We start from the raw sequence: 18,861 nt of genomic DNA on the forward strand, positions 1-18,861 counted from the left end.
AGAAAATCTAGATAAAAGTCAATATGGAGACGGGATAGCATGAGCCTAGTGTAGCTTTTGTCATGTATTTCACAACTAGGAAAATACAACAACTAGGTAAATACACACACTCAGCTCTACATACAGCTTGTTAACAAACATTAGGGTGATATTTAACTATTTAGATAAAGAAATTATGAAAATTATAACAAACATGACATGTCCTAAATTGGAATATGCAGCAGTAGTTTGGGTTTCACATAGCAAAAAAATATATACAGAAACTGGAAAGAATGCAGAGGATAGCAACAAAGATGGTACCAGAATTGAAAGACTTAATCTATGAAGAAAGACTTGAAGAGATGAGATTACCAACACTACAAGTGAGAAGAGAAAGAGAAGACCTGATGATAACAATGTACAAATTAGTAAACAATATAGAAATAATTGACAGAAATGACTTGGTACCACAGATGGAGGAGAAAGAGAGATGGACAAAGGGGCATGGGAAGAAAATAAAGAAGAGTGGATGTTCAAGCGACATCAAGAAATGCAGCTTCCCATTTAGAACTATTGAAATCTGGAATGATTTGAAGGGAGAGGTGGTTGTGGCAAACAGTGTACACATGTTTAAAGAGAAACTGGATAAATATGGTTATGGAGACAGGACAAAATGAGCTTTGGCTTGTGCCCTGTACAATAGAACTAGGTAAATACACACACACACACACACACACACACACACACACACACACACACACACACACACACACACACACACACACACACACACACACACACCTTTCCACTCTCTCTCTCTCTCTCTCTCTCTCTCTCTCTCTCTCTCTCTCTCTCTCTCTCTCTCTCTCTCTCTCTCTCTCTCTCTCTCTCTCTCTCTCTCTCTCTCTCATTGCTATAACATATGGTGATTTAATACTATAGCTTGTCATTCCATTACCAGCACAGTATTCCAAGGTTAACTGATTTTTTTGTTTGGTAGATGTTAGAGATCTGTGCCCTTCATATACATAGGTGATTGACCTATGTACAAGGTATAACATAAAATATTAATTTTCTGGCCAGAAATCAGGGATCAACCTATACCTGAGATTGACCTATACTTGAGGAAATATGATACTCACAAGAGAAAATATCTTCTCACAATTTTTAAAAGTTATGTTATGACTGCATAACTTCCATTCATGTCAGTTTGTGGTCAAACAGTTGTGAAGGACTAAAGTGAGCTGTTTCGTTGTATTTGCATGTTACTGCTTTACTGATCAACTGTATGTGGTCGTCTATTTTCCAATGTCCAGTTATTGCAGTGACTGAAAAAAAATGTTATTTTTTAGATAAAAATGTAAGAACAAAAGATAGAGTAAGAACAAAGAATAAAAGCTGATCAATAAAGTGGTTCTGATTCAGTTGAATACAAACAAAACTGACTGTGGTACATTCTAATATTACTTACTGCATGAAAATACTTTAGAAACTGCTTTAAACATTTTTACTTAGCATGACATATGCTGCTGAGTGGTTGCAGTGTATGGTGGCAAGGAGGTAAGAAGCTTCAAGCTCTGATATTGCTTAAGTAATCCCACTTTGTGTTATAATTTCTGGTGACATATCTAAAGATATCAGCTATTTAGTATTAGCTGTTATCTCTTAACATGAAAACTGAGATAATTTAGGAAAAGATTATTCTAATAATAACTTGCCTGTCAATATAACAGGCTGAGATTCCCAGTTAAGGTTTAATGTAATAAGAATTATAACTTACTCGATCTGTTTGATCACATCCCTTCTACTCAGATGTCATTCTTTAGCACCGCTCTGAATTCCATCTCTACAGGACCACAGACATCCAACATCCAGATCCGCTCCATTCCATCTGTTGTACACCGTGGAGAGAATGTCGAGTTGATCTGCGAGGTGGAAAATGAACCAGCTGCTGCCATATCCTGGCGGAGAGTGGATGGGGATCTACCATATGGAGCAGAATCCTATGGCAACATTTTGAGAATACCCAGTGTACAGGGCGGTGGAATTTACATGTGCAGCGCCACAACTCGTCAGGGCATTTTTGATGAGAGATTTGGCCTTGTTATCCGAGGTTAGATTCCACAAAAGTTGTTCTCATAATAGCTACTGCACTGAAGACAGACTGAATTCTCATTTCACTCCTTATTTGTTATATTCCTGACAGAAGAGCCCAAGAGAATAATAAAACTGTCTTTATTATGTATACATAACATTTCTTGTAATACATCTGAAGTTGGGAAATCAAAATTACCTCTAAGATTTAAATATCCACAAACAGATAGCCATATTTCAAACACCTCGGTGTCATGGTCAAGTTACTACCAACTATAAATCATCATACTTTTACTTCCCAAAAGGGTTGTAATTTTCTCATAATGCTATGTCTCTCCCAACAAATGTAATCTCACTATGTCTCTCTCTCAGAAGATCATGTGGAGGGCATGACTCACCGTTTGCGGTCTGGGAACACAGAGTCACAATCGGTGGCCCTTGGTCTTAGTGTCACCATGGAGTGCCACTTGTCCCTGCCTGGCCCTGTCTCCTACACATGGGCCAAGAGGGATGGAAAATTGCCTGCTAATGCTCGCACTGATAATGTAAGTTTTGGGCGGTCATCTTCCTTCTCTTCAGTACAGTGGATCCTTGAGTTGCAGTGGAATTCCATTCCTGTGCTATGTCATGCACCAATTTTCAGTGTAGGTCAGAAACAGCCTAAATAAGCACCTTTGTTATGTCATTCACTTAAACTAATGCTATAGTATGGTAAAGTCATAATCTAGGATATAAAAAAAACATAACTATTGTACTAGTAAAAAAAAGACACATGGAGGACATAAAGTATATAAAAAATAATTCAATGAATCAGTAACAAAGAAAGATCAGCAAAAGGGAATGTACAGGGACAAGCACTGCCAGCATCGTAACCATAAAACAGAAGTTGAGACTGTCATAAACCATGGACTCCCAGTACTCATTCCAGTTGTTCTCATGACAAAAAAAGAATTAAAATTACCATGACTTATTTGTATGCTACATCTATATTTATCAATCCTTCTATCTGCTCTCTCTCTCTCTCTCTCTCTCTCTCTCTCTCTCTCTCTCTCTCTCTCTCTCTCTCTCTCTCTCTCTCTCTCTCTCTCTCTCTCTCTCTCTATACAGTGACTAATTTGCTGCTTTTTTTTTTTTTTTTTGTGGGGATGGGGGATGGATTGAAACCATATAAAAATCTTATATGCCTAGTTTCAATGTTTGTACTATGTCTCACCACCACACTATTAATAGTTTTCTGCTTTTTTTTGTCTGCTTCAAATCAGCAGCATAGAAACAAAATAAAGTAGAATTTCTGTAAAAGTTTATTTGGTGTTCGAATCAATATGCAAATGATATGACTAAGTAATGTAAGATTCTGCAGGTCTTTTTCACACAGTCCCCATCTCCTTTTCTTCTCCACACAGGCCATCCTTGACATCTCCAAGGTGCAGGCTGAGGATGCTGGATATTATGTTTGTACGAGCTGGAACTTGGAAAAGAGTGCTGACCTCTCCATCCTGCTCATTGTGACAGATGTTGTGCCAAGGTGAGCAAACTGTACGTCATTGTGAGTGTCGTATTTCAGTTATTTGTTACAAGTCAGTGAAGAAGTTTTATCCAACTGCATTGTGATGGAGAGGGTTTTGTTGGTTTAGCAGATTTCTTTGTGGTCTTAAATTCACTGTTACCATATTATTGTCTTCACTAAGATGCTGTATTCATTGTTAGGACTGCATGTTGCTATATAAGTATTACAGATCTTTGTGCATGTATCATTTAGCTGCATTCCTGTAACATTCTCTCTCTCTCTCTCTCTCTCTCTCTCTCTCTCTCTCTCTCTCTCTCTCTCTCTCTCTCTCTCTCTCTCTCTCTCTCTCTCTCTCATTGTTTCTCCTGTCTTGATCTTTAACAGTAATGATAAAAAGCAAGATTCTCAAAGATTTCTTGCATAGTATTGTTAATGATTGTTGTTTTCTCCTTCCTCTTTCAACCCAGGTTCAACAAGAGCTCCTACCTAGCCCTGCCTACACTCTCAAGAGCATACACCATGTTTGACATTGAGATCACCTTCAAGCCTGAGTCCCCTGATGGTATGTTGCTGCTGCTGTTGCTGTACATGAAGTAAAAGGACAGTCAAGGACAACCACAATCCATTTTGGTGTTGTTGATCACTTACTAATTAGTAATAGGTCAGACTTATGGTATCTTCAGTGTTCAACCAGAGTCCAATCCTGTGTGACAATCTCTCCTGGCCAATGTAGCATGCCTTCATTTCAGTTTCTTTCTGTTTACTTGATGACTCTGCCATCATGAGCAATAGAGAGTCGGTATTAATAGCTAAAGCAGAAAGAATAATGCTAGTTGTAATAGCAGCAGCAGTAACAATAACAGTAGCTTCAGCTCATCACATGCACCATTTGCAGGCCTCATCCTTTACAACAGCCAGCGAGCAGGACCTGATGAAGGAGATTTTGTTGCCTTTGGTCTAACTGGTGGCTACCCAGAGTTCAGATTCAATATTGGTGCTGGGCCAGCCATCATCAGAGGCACACAACCTTTGGAGATGAATCAGTGGCATACTGTCAAGCTTTCCCGCAACAGAAAGGAGGGTGAGGATGGCTAGAAGTGTCTAAAATTATCATAGCTAATATTTTAATGACTTATCAAGAAGTTTCTTCATTGGAGTGGCTGAAGCAAAAGTTTGTATTGCTCTTGTCCATACATTTCATCCTTGTATGTTCAATTTCTCTTGCTCTCTCTCTCTCTCTCTCTCTCTCTCTCTCTCTCTCTCTCTCTCTCTCTCTCTCTCTCTCTCTCTCTCTCTCTCTCTCTCTCTCTCTCTCTCTCTCTCTCTCTCTCTCTCATAGTCATGGTATTTCTCACATACAGGGAGAATGATGGTGAATGGTGGGGATCCTGTGGTTGGAGTGAGTGAAGGCCGCTTCCGTGGCCTGGACCTGGTGGAGCCTCTGTTCTTGGGTGGTGTTCCAGACTTCCAGAATGTCCATCGACAAACTGGCATGACTTCAGGCTTCAAGGGTTGTATCAGTCGCCTTGTCACTGGCAACACTCTCAACACTGGCTTTGTGATGAATGCAGTGAAGCTCGTAAGTAAACTTTGTGCACTACAGTTAATGATAGTTATGATTGCTCCATGTCAAATGCTTTGAAAGATACAGTAAAATCCCTCTTATCCGGCATCGACGGGACCGCCGACATGCCAGATACTTGAATATTGCTGGATACTTGAATAGAAGTGAAATTATGTCCACAATCACCACCCTAAACTCACGCATCTTACCATAACAAAGATCAGCTGATCTTAATCAGCAGTTGATCTGATCAGCTGCTTAAGTGTAAGCACAACACGCTTCCTCTTTTCTACAACTTTAGGCATGATGAAGGCATCAGGCGATAAACAGTGCACACGTGGTACTGAGTCACTGAGTAAACACAGTGCAGTGGGCCGCGGGTGGCGCGAAGCAGTGTGCTCTGGTGGCGAGGGGACAAATTATGCCTTGCGCGGGAATTTTAATCGATTTTATGAGTACACATTGATTTTTTATTGATTTTAAGGCTCAGGGAAAAATGTGCCGGATACTTGAAGCTGCCAGATACTCAAATGCCGGATGAGAGGGATTTTACTGTATTATTGAATTAAAAGTAGTGTGAATGTGAAAGTTGTGTGCCTTGTCTTGGCTATTCCCCTTTCTTGGGGAGACAGCCTTGGTATATGTATGTGTGCTAAAATAACTGTACTAGGATAACTGATCTTATGCTGATGGTAGTGAAGCATTGTAATTAGGTGAAGAATATATCTTACCTTTATTTTTCTTGTTTATGTAGTTCTGCAGTCATTCAGTTAATTTACTTTCTTGTTTGGTGTTTACAGGTGGGAATTACATCATGTGAGACCTGTGCTACCGATCCTTGCCATAACAGTGGAGTCTGTCAGGAAGCTTACAATGAGAGAGGACATAAGTGCTTCTGTCCAGCTGGCTACCTTGGGGAACTATGTGAGAATGCTGGAGAGTCCTGCTATGAAGGTAACGAGTAGTAGGGGAACATATTCTTTAACCCTTTCCTTCCGGCAATCGTATATATACGATTGCAAAAATGCGTCCATAGCGACAGCGATCATACCGGTAATCAAGAATTTTCACGCCTCAATTTTGAGGTCCAAGCACAGTTTCTCGAGTCAGATGGTGTGAGTGGAAGTGTCTTGCATGTTTCCACATGTAGTGTTGTCACTAGCTCTGGAAATTTAGCGGTAATTAAGCTATTTTCCCTTTCTCCGGGCGACACTTGGCAACCCCAGCGACCCGCCGGGTGGAAAGCACTCGCCGGGTGGAAAGCACCATGATAAGTGTGAAGAGACATCCTGATAAGAGCCAAGGATCTCAGATCATAACTCACCATGGAGCAGGACACAACATATGTATTTAGCAGTGCTTCTGAGTTTGAAGACAGTGACAGTGAATATTTAGAAGAAGAAGCTGAAGAAAGCGAAGACATTAGTGAGGACTCGGAAAATGATTTACAGGATCCACCTGTTTTATCAGAACAGAAGGATGATACCTAACATCCTTTCATGTTAATTTTTTCATTATCTTCGATTTTATAATAAAATGGTAGAAGGTAACTTGTCAGAGAGAGAGAGAGAAAGAGAGAGAATGTTATTTGCCTGAAACTTGATGTGAAAAGGGTTGAAATCTCTCTCTCTCTCTCTCTCTCTCTCTCTCTCTCTCTCTCTCTCTCTCTCTCTCTCTCTCTCTCTCTCTCTCTCTCTCTCTCTCTCATTGGAAGTGTACAATTTCCCCTCCAAGATGAGAGAGAGAGAGAGAGAGAGAGAGTGTGTGCGCGCGGCGTCATCGCTCTCCGGGCTCTTTCTGGATGACGGATCACACAGCGGGAGGAGGAGGAATCCTTTATAAGGCATAAACTCAACTTTCAGAGGTCACATTGAGCTACAAAGTATATCATTGTATTCAGAATAACAAAGAGAAAATAATTATTAGTATTCAAACAATTTTCTGACAATTTCTAGGTTTACCATTTTTAGCCGTCATACAAAACGGGAAAATAATTTAAGCGCCGGAAGGAAAGGGTTAATACCATACTTACACAATTCATAAAAAAAATCATAGACAAGAAGTATCAGAGCAAAACAAGACCTACAAACTACACAGACTATGTAGTCTGTTATTGGGAATGATTTTAAATATGAGACTTGGATTTTTTTTTTTTTTTTTTTTTTTTTTTTTTTTTTTTTTTTTTTTTTAGGACACCGGCCAAGGGCAACAAAAATACAATAGGCCCACTGAGATGCCAGTCCCTGAACAGGGTTCAAAGCGGTAGTCAAAAATTGAAGGATAAGTGTCTTGAAACCTCCCTTTTGAAGGAATTCAAGTCATAGGAAGGTGGAAAAACAGAAGCAGGCAGGGAGTTCCAGAGTTTACCAGAGAAAGGGATGAATGATTGAGAATACTGGTTTACTCTTTCATTAGAGAGGTAGAAAGAATAGGGATGAGAGAAAGAAGAAAGTCTTGTGCAGCAATGCCACAGGAGGAGGGGAGGCATGCAGTTAGCAAGATCAGAAGAGCAGTTAGCATGAAAATAGCAGTAGAAGATTGCTAGAGATGCGACATTGCAGTGATGAGAAAGAGGCTGAAAACAGTCAGTTAGAGGAGAGGAGTTGATGAGACAAAAAGCTTTTGATTCCACCCTGTCTAGAAGAGCGGTGCGATATACATCATAGACTCTTCAGATTTCAGAAAGACTTCAAATACAGATAATTTATATTGTCAGGTAAGAAACTCTAAGGCAGTGGTTCTCAAACTTGTTTGTCCCATGCACCCCCTCCTTTTCAAGATTGTCTGCCTCAAAAAGTGTATTCCAAATAATATGCATATAATACTGAACTGCAAGCATTGAAGTATGAATCACACGTCATATGCGAGAGTGGGGGCCCAGCAGGGGTGCAGCGGCATTGCTTTACCAAGGGGTAAGGGGATGTAGAGGGTGAGGGTACTCATGACAGGAGGCTAGGTCTAGGACTCTAAGCAATGTGTAAGCCTTCATAAGGGTACTTGCAGACAGACCACTTGGTGGCGCCTATGTTTTTCCTTTGTGGCAGCCCTGTCGCTGGGTAATCTATTTTGATCCTTACAATTCAGGAGCTTGTGGTGAATGGTTTGATAGGCTGCTTGCAGCAGGTAAATGATGCATACTGAATTTTATGTTGCCCTGGGGAGCTCAAAGGCAATAAAAAGACCAACATTAACAGTTTGAGTTTGCCAATCTGTGATCTCCATTCCCCCCTGAAAACATGAAAATCCCCCCCGGGGGGGAATTCTCTCTAGGTTGAGAACCCCTGTTTTACAGGATCATACCAACTATAGAGATGAAAAAATATAAGCAAAAGTATGAAGCTCACCATTTTCAGAATTTAAGCACTTAAATTGCTCCCCTCCATAGGTGCCTGTGGGACTGGCCGCTGCATCAACAAACCTGGCGGCTTCGAGTGCTACTGTCCCTTTGGCAAGATTGGTGAACGCTGCAGCCAAGATATTTCCATCTATGAACCAGCCTTTGGAGACGAGTCTTACATTGCCTTTCCAACACCCTTGGCCAGGCAAACCTTTGCAGTTGATATGAATGTCAAACCTGAGGTACTCTCTCTCTCTCTCTCTCTCTCTCTCTCTCTCTCTCTCTCTCTCTCTCTCTCTCTCTCTCTCTCTCTCTCTCTCTCTCTCTGCTTTCTTTACTTAACAGATCAAAATGTGTATATAATAAGTATTATGTGTTGTTTTCAATGTATCTTTGCTTTCTCTAGCAAGTTTTAATATATATAATTATTTTACTTTCTCTTCCAATGCACTGTTTTCTACACTCATGCAGTCATGTAGTATTATCTAAAAATAAACCAGAGAAAATCTTTTCATAAAATAAGAGGGAAAGAGAATAATATGATAAATAACTCATCAGATAAGCACAAATCACATCCAGAACATTAATATGCATATTATGTATTTTCTGAAACAAATTATGTGCCACATATGATGTAAGAAAACAATTGTGAGATGCTTGTGTTGTTGTGACTAGCTTAGTTTAGGTGACAAAGTCAACCATAAGATATATATGATAAACAAAAATAAATGACACTCAATCTTATAAATAAAATACACATACACACACACACATGGGTCTACACCAGTGTTTCTCAACCTGTGCGCCGCGGCGCACTTGTGTGCCGCGGGGATCACATAGGTGCGCCGCGAGTACTCGGACACGTCCTGTACCCGTCCATCAGAGCTGCAGTCAGCTGGCATTCCTGAGTTGCCATATCACTTGTCTTATTTTACTTATTTACACGTTCATGTGAAAAATTTTAGATGTGTGTACAAACTGAGCATATGCATACCAGTTGGTTGTATACAAGATGGAATATATGATGTGATTTGCGTGAACCTTTAGTAACAATTAATATGGCAACATATAACGAGAACATTGGGTAGGCAGCTCCAGGGCCAGGACCAAGGGGTCTCAGTGCTACAGTTGACTCCCCGTAATGCGTAGTGCCGTACTGCATTCGTTGCTCAACGAGGCTTAAAAATGGAGAAATACCTCATAAAAAAGCGTAAATGTGCTGAAGAAAAAGAAGAAGAAGTTGCAGAGGACATTATTAAGTCAAAGCGTACATGTGTCGAAGGCACTGATGGTGACATAACAGTAAAACCTGGTGAAAGTGAGACATCTCGTCCAGGCCATATCGTGGAAAGTGAAGAAAATGAAGTGAGAGTTGAAAGTGAGTACAGCTGTGCGGATCCGAGCAGAAAAAGTGATATGACGGGCTTGAGATCAGTTAAAACAATGACAGGTACCAGCAAAAGTAGCCGCAGCAAGTCATTTCGCATGTATAACGACAGTTACCTTGGACTTGGATTCACTTGCTGTGATAGCGAAAATGGCCCTAAACCAAAATGTGTTGTTTGTGGCTTGGAGTTATCAAATGAATCTATGACTCCACAGAAAATGAAGATACATTTATCAACTAAGCATCGTCACCTGACACAGAAACCTATAGATTACTTTAAGAGACTCTTGAAAGAAAACAAACAACAAAGTCTTGGGTTTGAGAAAAAAGTGAAGGTAGCAGAAAAGGCACAGAAAGCAAGCTATTTAGTAGCAGAACAAACATTAAAACAAATGAAACCCCATTCAATTGCAGAATCCTATTTTCTTCCAGCTTGCTGTTCTGTAGTGAAAACTTTGTTTGGGGATGAGGCTGAAAAAGAAGTGAAAAAAATTCCTCTCTCAAACAATACGATTGGCAGACGAATCAAGGATATGTCATCTGACATTGAGAAAAGTGTGTGTGAACTGGTGAAAGATAAAATGTTTGCCTTACAAGCGGACGAATCAACAGATATTGGAGGGAAACCTCAGTTACTTGTGTTCATCCGTTTCATTGATGATAAGAAAATAACCGAGCAATTCTTGTGCTGCAAAGAACTAAGTCAAACAACAGGACAGGAAATATTTTCTACAGTGACAGAATATTTGGTAGAAATGGACTTAACATGGAAATTATGTGTAGGAATTTGCACAGATGGTTGTCCATCAATGGTGGGGTCAGTAAAGGGTTTTGTGTCTTTAGTGAAGAAGGAAAATCCATTTCTGATTACCACACATTGTTTCTTGCACCGTGAAGCTCTTGTTGCTAAAACACTTGGACAAGATTTAAAATTTGTTCTTGATAATGTCGTGAAAATGGTGAACTTTATTAAAAGTAGACCAAAGCAGTCAAGATTATTTTCCAGTCTTTGTGAAGAAATGGGATCTGCCCACGAAGGTCTTCTCCTCCACACGGAAGTTCGGTGGTTGTCAAGAGGCAGAGTGTTATCCCGTGTGCATGAACTAAGAGAGGAAATTCTTCTTTTCTTTGCTCTTGAAGAGAAAACAGAATTCTGCGAATTACTGGCTGACGAAATTTGGAATGCAAAATTATGTTATTTGGCAGATATATTTGAGCATTTGAACAAGGTGAATGTAAGTATGCAAGGGAGAAATGAAAATATGTTAACATGCACTGATAAAATGCAGTCAATGAAAGAAAAAATCAAGGTTTGGAAAGACAGGTCAAGTGAAGGTAATATTGACATGTTTCAAAAGACTGCTGCAGCAAACAACACAGACATTGTTCCACTCATTACAGACCACCTTACAAGCCTAGAAAGGAGCATTGAAAAATACTTCCCAAATATATCTACTGAAAGTTATGATTGGCTGAGAAATCCATTCGTGCTCGATCCCTTACACAAGCCTCAACTTAGCACTCATGAAGAAGAGGAACTAATTGATATCCGAAATGACCGCACATTAAGACTGCAATATATGGAAATGTCATTAGAAAGCTTTTGGATTGAAATGGAAAAACAATACCCACATATTTCAAAAAAGGCCCAGAAAATACTCTTGCAGTTTTCGACCTCATATTTGTGTGAACTGGGATTTTCAGCACTAACAAATATAAAAACTAAGAAAAGATGTAACTTGCTCTCTGTTGAAGAGGAAATGAGAGTGTGTCTGTCAGCTGTCCCTCCCAACATAGAGAGGATATGTAAATCCAGGCAGGCACAGGTGTCTCATTGATAAGGTATGATTTTTTTTAGTAATAGTTTATTTACAGTACACACTGTTTCCTGCTGTTTATTTGCACCTATTATTTCATCAATAATATTGTGTAACTGAGATATTATGGTTAACACACCGTCCGTGAAAGAGTAAAAGGTTAATTAATTATGAAATTAAAGAGATGGTGCGTCGCCAAATTAAAAACATGTCTTTAGTGCGCCGCCAACCAACAAAGGTTGAGAAACACTGGTCTACACATACACATATACATAGACAGATGGAACAATAGCTGAGATCAAAAGTAAGACCACAGACTTAAATTCTCTCTCTGAAATATATGTAGGTGTGTGTATTACTATTAGTTAGGATGTATTAGTTATTTTCATCTGCATGGGAAAGAGCAACCCGTATCAACAATTAACACACATTCCTTCACCCACAGTCCCTGGATGACGGTCTGCTGATGTACTGTGCCCAGACAGAGAGTGGATCAGGGGACTTCACCTCTCTTGCCATTCGCAACAAGCGACTTGAGTTCCGCTTCAACTCTGGCAGCGGCACGGCCAACATACAGAGTGAACCCATCACTGAGGGCGAATGGATTAAGGTGAATGAGCAGAAGAGGGAGTTGAATTATAGTGTGATTGTCTGTGGATAGTATGATATGTTTATTACATTCATTGAGGTGAGCTAGTCATCAGGTTATGATGATAATGAATTGAAATTGTTTGATGAGCAAGAAACTGAGGTGAGGCAGAATTAAACTTGGTGGAAAATTGAAATATGTTAATTGACTATGTGCAATTGATATTGTGCAATAATAATTTCTCAGCAGAAGAAACAAATTCCATTCAACTAAGATTACCTGATATATTATCAAAATAAATTAAGAACACCATAATACATTTTCCACTTCACTTTTTTTACTCATTTCTTTTAATCTTACACAGGCTCCATTCATGTAGAAATGTATAGTTGGAAAGATCAACAAATGCAGATAAATAAGCAAGTTAATGACTTCTACCTGTCATCTTACCCAGGTTCGGGTGAACAGGACAGATAAACTGGGTTCCCTAAAGTTGAATGATGGACCAATGGTGAATGGCGAATCTCCAGGCAGCAACTTAGGCCTCAACCTCCTGACGCCTCTCTTCATTGGCGGCGTTGACAACTCACGCATCCACGTGTCTTCAGATGTTGGCGTCAAGACAGGCTTCAGGGGATGTGTTTCAGAGGTAGGAAATTAACAGGATGGAGAGAGAGTAGCGAACTATGCTTAGCCTGAGAATGTCACAAGCAGAGACAGAGTGGGAGAAGAACATAAATGCTTTTCTCACAGAAACTTTACATTTAAGCTAAAATATGTAAGAGAAAATTACATGAGCATTCACTATAATATAAATGTTCATTATTATTTCAGAAGGCATATTCCATGCTGGACTTCAGACTATCATATTGCATGATTATATGAAGCTTTCTTGTCAAAATGATTACAAGTACAACATCCATATTCCACACTGCCTCTCCAGATCAGAGTGATGGACCAGGAGGCACCACTGAATGAGGCAGTAGTGGACTCTGCTAATGTGGACCAGTGTGGTGGAGGAGTTTCACCCTGCAGCCGGTCACCCTGCCAGAACAATGGAGCTTGTGTGGAGGACCCAAGCTCCATTCACGGCTATACCTGCCACTGCATTAATGAATACAGGTATGTGTTGACCTCAGTATATTTGTCCTGCCGTAGTGTGGTAATCTTCCAGCAGCCAGAGATTCTTGCAGATAAAGAGATAAAAGCTCAGTACATTCATTCTCTAATCAAATGTTAAAGAGAGAAAACCCAGTCCTACAAAGGTAATGGAGCTCTAGTCAAATGATAAAAAGAGAAAACACCTGCCCTACAAAGATAATGAGGTATGTAAAAATGTTTCCTTCAACTGAAACTCAGTTAAGCTTAAAATGCTCCAAACATTGGTCCCTCTGTTCACATTTTTCTAGTGGGGACAACTGCGAGCATGAGCCAGGTGTATGCAGCATGGTCCAGCCGTGCAGGAATGGAGGAGCCTGTATTCATCAGGGACACAGATACACCTGCCTTTGTCCCCTTGGTTTTACCGGCGGTCACTGTGAACGTGGTATGTAAAACTAAATCTTTCTTGCTTGTAAGGCTTTTGTTTCAGAAATAACACTACTACTACTACTACTGCTACTGCTACTGCTACTGCTACTACTACTACTACTACTACTACTACTACTACTACTACTATTACCACTACTTCTATCACCACTACTACTACTACTATTTCTGCTACTACTACTACTACTACTACTACTACTACTACAGCAGCAACAACAGCTGCTGCTGTTGTTGCTGCTGCTGTTGTTGTTGTTGTTGTTGTTGTTGTTGCTGCTGCTGCTGCTGCTGCTGCTGCTGCTGCTGCTGCTGCTGCTGCTGCTACTATCACCACTACTACTATTGCTGTTACTACTACTACCACTACTATCACCACTACTACTATTGCTGCTACTACTACTACTACTACTACTACTGCTACTACTTTTACTACTACTACTGATACTACTACCATAGCTGGGCACAATAAAAAAATGATCAGTATAACTGATAAATCAATAACGATAAATGATAATTGATCACTGGTGATAAATTTATCGTCCGATAACTGACAACCGACAAATCAATAAATCCAAAATTCAAATACTAGCAATAATAAAATTGATGTTTTAAATAAAAACATTGATAAACCCAAATCTTTATATTTATCTTTATCTTAGAAAACCTAGAAAAATCTTGGAAAAAAATTTAAATTCAATGTGTATCCTGTCTCTTCACTAATGAAAAGTACTGTTTCAAGTAAAATAACTACATTTGGTTTTGAAAGTTAAAAACTTCAACATGCTCATGTTCCAAAAAATAAATGATCAATTATCACTAATTTGAAACCAAAAGTATCAGCGATGGTGATTAATCGATAACACAGGAAAATAATTATCAGATAACCAATAACCCGATATTGTAACACCCACCTATGGCTACTACTACTACCACCATCACTAATACTGCTGCTGCTACTACTGCTACTATTATTACTGCTATTACTACTACTGCTGCTTCTACTATCACTACCACCACTACTACTACTACTATGCTGCTCTTACATATATTGCTGGTAATTATATTATTACTTTACCACAACCACCACCATTAATAATACTGAACTATTATTACTATTCTTACACCATTACCTCTATTACTGCTGTAGCTACAAATTTTGCTACTGCTATTGTTGTTGCAACTGTAATAGAAATTTGTACAAAAGCTGTGATGATTACAGCAGCCTTTTATCTTTTGCATTGTCATAATAACAGCAGCATTATTTATCATCCCTTTTGAATTCTTTGTAATTTCTATGTACTGTCATACATTTGCAAACTCTTGATATCTTTCATATACAGTAAACCCTTGTTATAGCAGACTAATTGGGGCGAAGCCAGTGACGTTAAAGGTGAAAATCCGATAAAAGCAGTGGTGAGTGCGTCAGGAGTGCCACAATCTCTAATAACATCTACCGGTGGGAGACTGAGGCAGAAACAGTGTGTGGGTGCCAGGGTTGTACTGCAGGGCCAGGGTTCCTAGTGAACGGACGTGTTTAGTGAGCAGTGACCTGACGCTAATATAGCTGGCTAGTGTAGACATGGCACCTTGTGTTGCTGAGTCGTCTGGTTGTGCTAGTTCTCCTGTTCTCGAGGCCTTCATTGCGAAGGTCTCAGAGATGGAGGCTGAGTTCCATCGAAGGATCTCGGAGGTGCAGGCTGAGTTTTGTGAGAGGATTTCAGACCTGCAGGCTGAGTACTGTGAGAGGATCTCAGCACCTGTGGGAGGGTCGTGCCCCACCGTCACCTTACCTAGTAAGGTGACAGAGGAGCAGTGGTTGCTGGTGTGTAGGGGAGCCAAGAGGGTGTAGGTCCACACACCTTCACAGGTGTGGAGACGAAGAATCCCTTCAATGTGCTGAAGGAAGCAAAGGAGAAGGAGGTGGACATGGTGAGAGGAGGCAAGAAGGAGGGGGCAGATGCAGTTACCCTGCCCCAAGGTAGAGTGCTTGTGTTTGGAGATAGTCAGGTTAGGCACTTAGATAGTGCATTCTGTGCTAGGAATAGGAAACGTAGGTCGAGGGTGTGTTTGCTGGGGGGCCGGGATAGGGAAGGTAGCTGATAGGCTAGACATGTGCTTGGAAAAAGATGGGACCAAGCCCATTGTTTTTCTCAGTGTGGGAGGGAATGACCTTGGTAAGGTCAGGAGTGAGGAGCTTATCGGGAGGTTTCGACAGGCTTTGGACAGGATTAGGGACAAGGGAGGGATCCCCGTGGTATGTGGTGTCGTGCCGAGGAGGGGAGTTGGTGCTGAGTGGCTGTCCAGGGCTATTACAGTGAATCGCAGGCTAGCGAATCATTGTAAGAGTAATGGATGGACGTTCATTAACAACTGGGACCTTTTCTATGGTAGGGACACCTTGTACGCCAGGGATGGAGTGCATTTGTCACGCCAGGGTGTTCGTGTTTTGGCCAAAACACTCGAGCGGGAGGTAACTGCACTCTAGCACTTTTTTCGCTAGTCGGGAGGGAAGAAGGGGTAGTGAGGAGAAGGCGAGGGGCAAATTAGTTAAATCTAGAAAGGTAGCTAGCTCAGGGAAGGTGAGAAATAGCTTAAGTGTTTACTACACAAACTGTAGAAGTATTCTGAATAAAATAGACTTGCTTAGAGGAATAGTGAGTGTAGAGAAATTTGATATCATTGCTTTAACTGAAACTTGGTTAGATATGTCAGGAAAAGTATTTAATCCAGAGGTTAAGATAGATGGTTATACAGTGTTCTATAAAGATAGGGAAAACAGGAGAGGAGGAGGCATTGTGTTATATGTTAGGGACACATTACAGTGTTGTATGAACAATAGAATTAAAACAGATAACAAAGCAGAGTCAATATGGGTAGATATTAAGGAAGGATCGCAGTCAGTAGTACTAGGGGTAGTTTACAGAGCACCGACCAGTACAGAGGAAATTAACACCTCACTGTGGCAGGAATTAAATAGAGCAGGCAGGTGCAGTCAGGCATGTGTGATAGGAGATTTTAATTTTAGGAGTATCAACTGGAGTCTGATTGTGGGTAACAAGGAAGCAGAGGAATTTCTTAAGGTAATTCAGGATAATTTTTTAAAACAGGTAGTCGTAGAACCCACAAGGGGGAATAATATTCTAGATTTAATTCTTACTAACAGGGAGGAAGCAGTCATGCAGGTAGGGGTTGGAGGACAGCTAGGTAACAGTGACCATAGGGAAATTAGGTACAATTTAGAATTGGAAGAAATTGTTAGAAATAAAAACACTAGTAAAATACCTGACTTTAGGAGAGCAGATTTTGAAGAATTAAAAAGGTACCTCCAAGGAGTGGACTGGCAAAGGATGCAGGGTGAGGTCAGGTCAGGGATGGAGTTCAGAGAGGTAAGGCAGGATGAGAGAGGTGAGGTGAGGCATGAGTGTGTAGGACAAGAGGAGGGAAGATGTGTCCGGAAGGGGAGGAGGAAAGAGGAAGGGGAAGATAGGTGTGAGTATGTTGGAATGTCAGGTCATGCTGAAATGAGAGAGGTGAGGTTGAGGTGAATAGCTGAGGGAGTGGAGAGGATGGTAGGGGCCGCAATGAGGGGATTAGGTGAGGTAAATGTAGATGAAATGTATAAATATTTCGTAGATAAAGTCCATACAGGTCAGTTAGCAAACATCCCATATAGGACAATAAGATCACAAAAAAATGACCCTAAATGGATGACTGCTAGGTTAAAGCATTATATAGGGCATAAGAGAAGTATATATAAGAGATTAAGGGCAGGTGAAGAAGTTTTAAGGACACAATGAATTAGTTAGAACAGTCAGGAAGTTAATGAGGAAAGCTAAGAACAATTATGAATTAAAGGTAGCCAGCCAGGCAAAGACGGACCCCAAGGGATTTTATCAGGTATACAGGATGAAGAATAAGGATACTATAGGTCCTTTAAAGGCAGCAGATGGGGAGCTGGTTAGTTCTAGGGAGGAGATTAGTAAACTTCTGAATGAGTATTTTTTAACTGTCTTCACCCAGGAAAACATGGAGGATATGCCAGGTAGTGAACAGGTGTTTAGAGCAGATGAGAATGAGAAGCTGACAGATATTTCCATAACTAGGGAGATAGTGGAACAGGAGATAGATAGGCTAAAAAAGTTCAAGACACCGGGACCAGATGAAATATATCCCAGAGTACTTAAGGAATGCAAAGAGTTTATTAGTGAGCCGTTAGTTTCTGTCTTTAGGAAATCACTGGAGTCAGGTGAGGTACCAGTAATGTGGAGGCAGGCTAATGTAGTACCCATCTTTAAGAAAGGAGATAAAACTTTAGCGTCTAATTATAGACCTGTCAGCTTAACTTCAGTTGTAGGTAAAATATTAGAGTCAATAATAGCGAGGAACATTAGGGAACATTTAGACAAACATAACTTGATAAATCAGTCACAGCATGGCTTCACGAAGGGGAAGTCTTGCCTGACAAATTTGTTAAGTTTTTACAGTAAGGTGTACAAGGCAGTAGATAATGGTGATAGTTATGATATCTTATATCTGGACTTTAGTAAAGCATTTGACAAGGTACCCCATCAAAGGCTCCTGAGAAAGGTTAGGGCACACAGGATAGATGGGAAGGTGTTAGGCTGGATAGGGTCATGGCTTAGTGACAGGCGACAGAGAGTGGTAATAAACGGCTCGAAATCCGAGTGGGGTCATGTAATTAGTGGGGTGCCACAGGGATCAGTATTAGGGCCATTGTTATTTCTAATATATATCAATGACTTGGATAGTGGAATTAGTAGTGATGTTAGTAAATGTGCGGATGACACAAAGATAGGTAGATTAATTAGGTCAGAATCGGATGCCATCGCCTTGCAGGCAGATTTAGATAGAATGAATGAATGGATGGATAGATGGCAAATGCAATTTAATATCAATAAATGCAAAGTGCTTAGCGTAGGTAGAGGAAACCCACACAATAGGTACACATTAAACAACCAAACTCTGGTAGGTACAGGGTACGAGAAAGATTTAGGAGTCATAGTTAACTCTGAACTCCGTCT

At 40.3% G+C, this 18,861-nt stretch overlaps 1 protein-coding gene across 1 annotated transcript in view; it reads left to right on the plus strand.

Annotated features, from left to right (window-relative positions):
* Positions 1-18,861, plus strand: part of LOC135109126 (basement membrane-specific heparan sulfate proteoglycan core protein-like) — a 359,280-nt gene that overhangs the window by 327,409 nt on the left and 13,010 nt on the right. Inside the window, 12 exon segments of the mRNA XM_064020215.1 lie at positions 1,832-2,092; positions 2,446-2,618; positions 3,477-3,598; positions 4,048-4,142; positions 4,476-4,661; positions 4,942-5,159; positions 5,945-6,098; positions 8,530-8,723; positions 12,131-12,295; positions 12,729-12,923; positions 13,218-13,396; positions 13,684-13,820. Coding sequence (XP_063876285.1) covers positions 1,832-2,092; positions 2,446-2,618; positions 3,477-3,598; positions 4,048-4,142; positions 4,476-4,661; positions 4,942-5,159; positions 5,945-6,098; positions 8,530-8,723; positions 12,131-12,295; positions 12,729-12,923; positions 13,218-13,396; positions 13,684-13,820 — 2,079 coding nt within the window.

The sequence above is a fragment of the Scylla paramamosain genome, chromosome 18 (genome assembly GCF_035594125.1).
Source record: "Scylla paramamosain isolate STU-SP2022 chromosome 18, ASM3559412v1, whole genome shotgun sequence".
Taxonomy (NCBI): domain Eukaryota; kingdom Metazoa; phylum Arthropoda; class Malacostraca; order Decapoda; family Portunidae; genus Scylla; species Scylla paramamosain.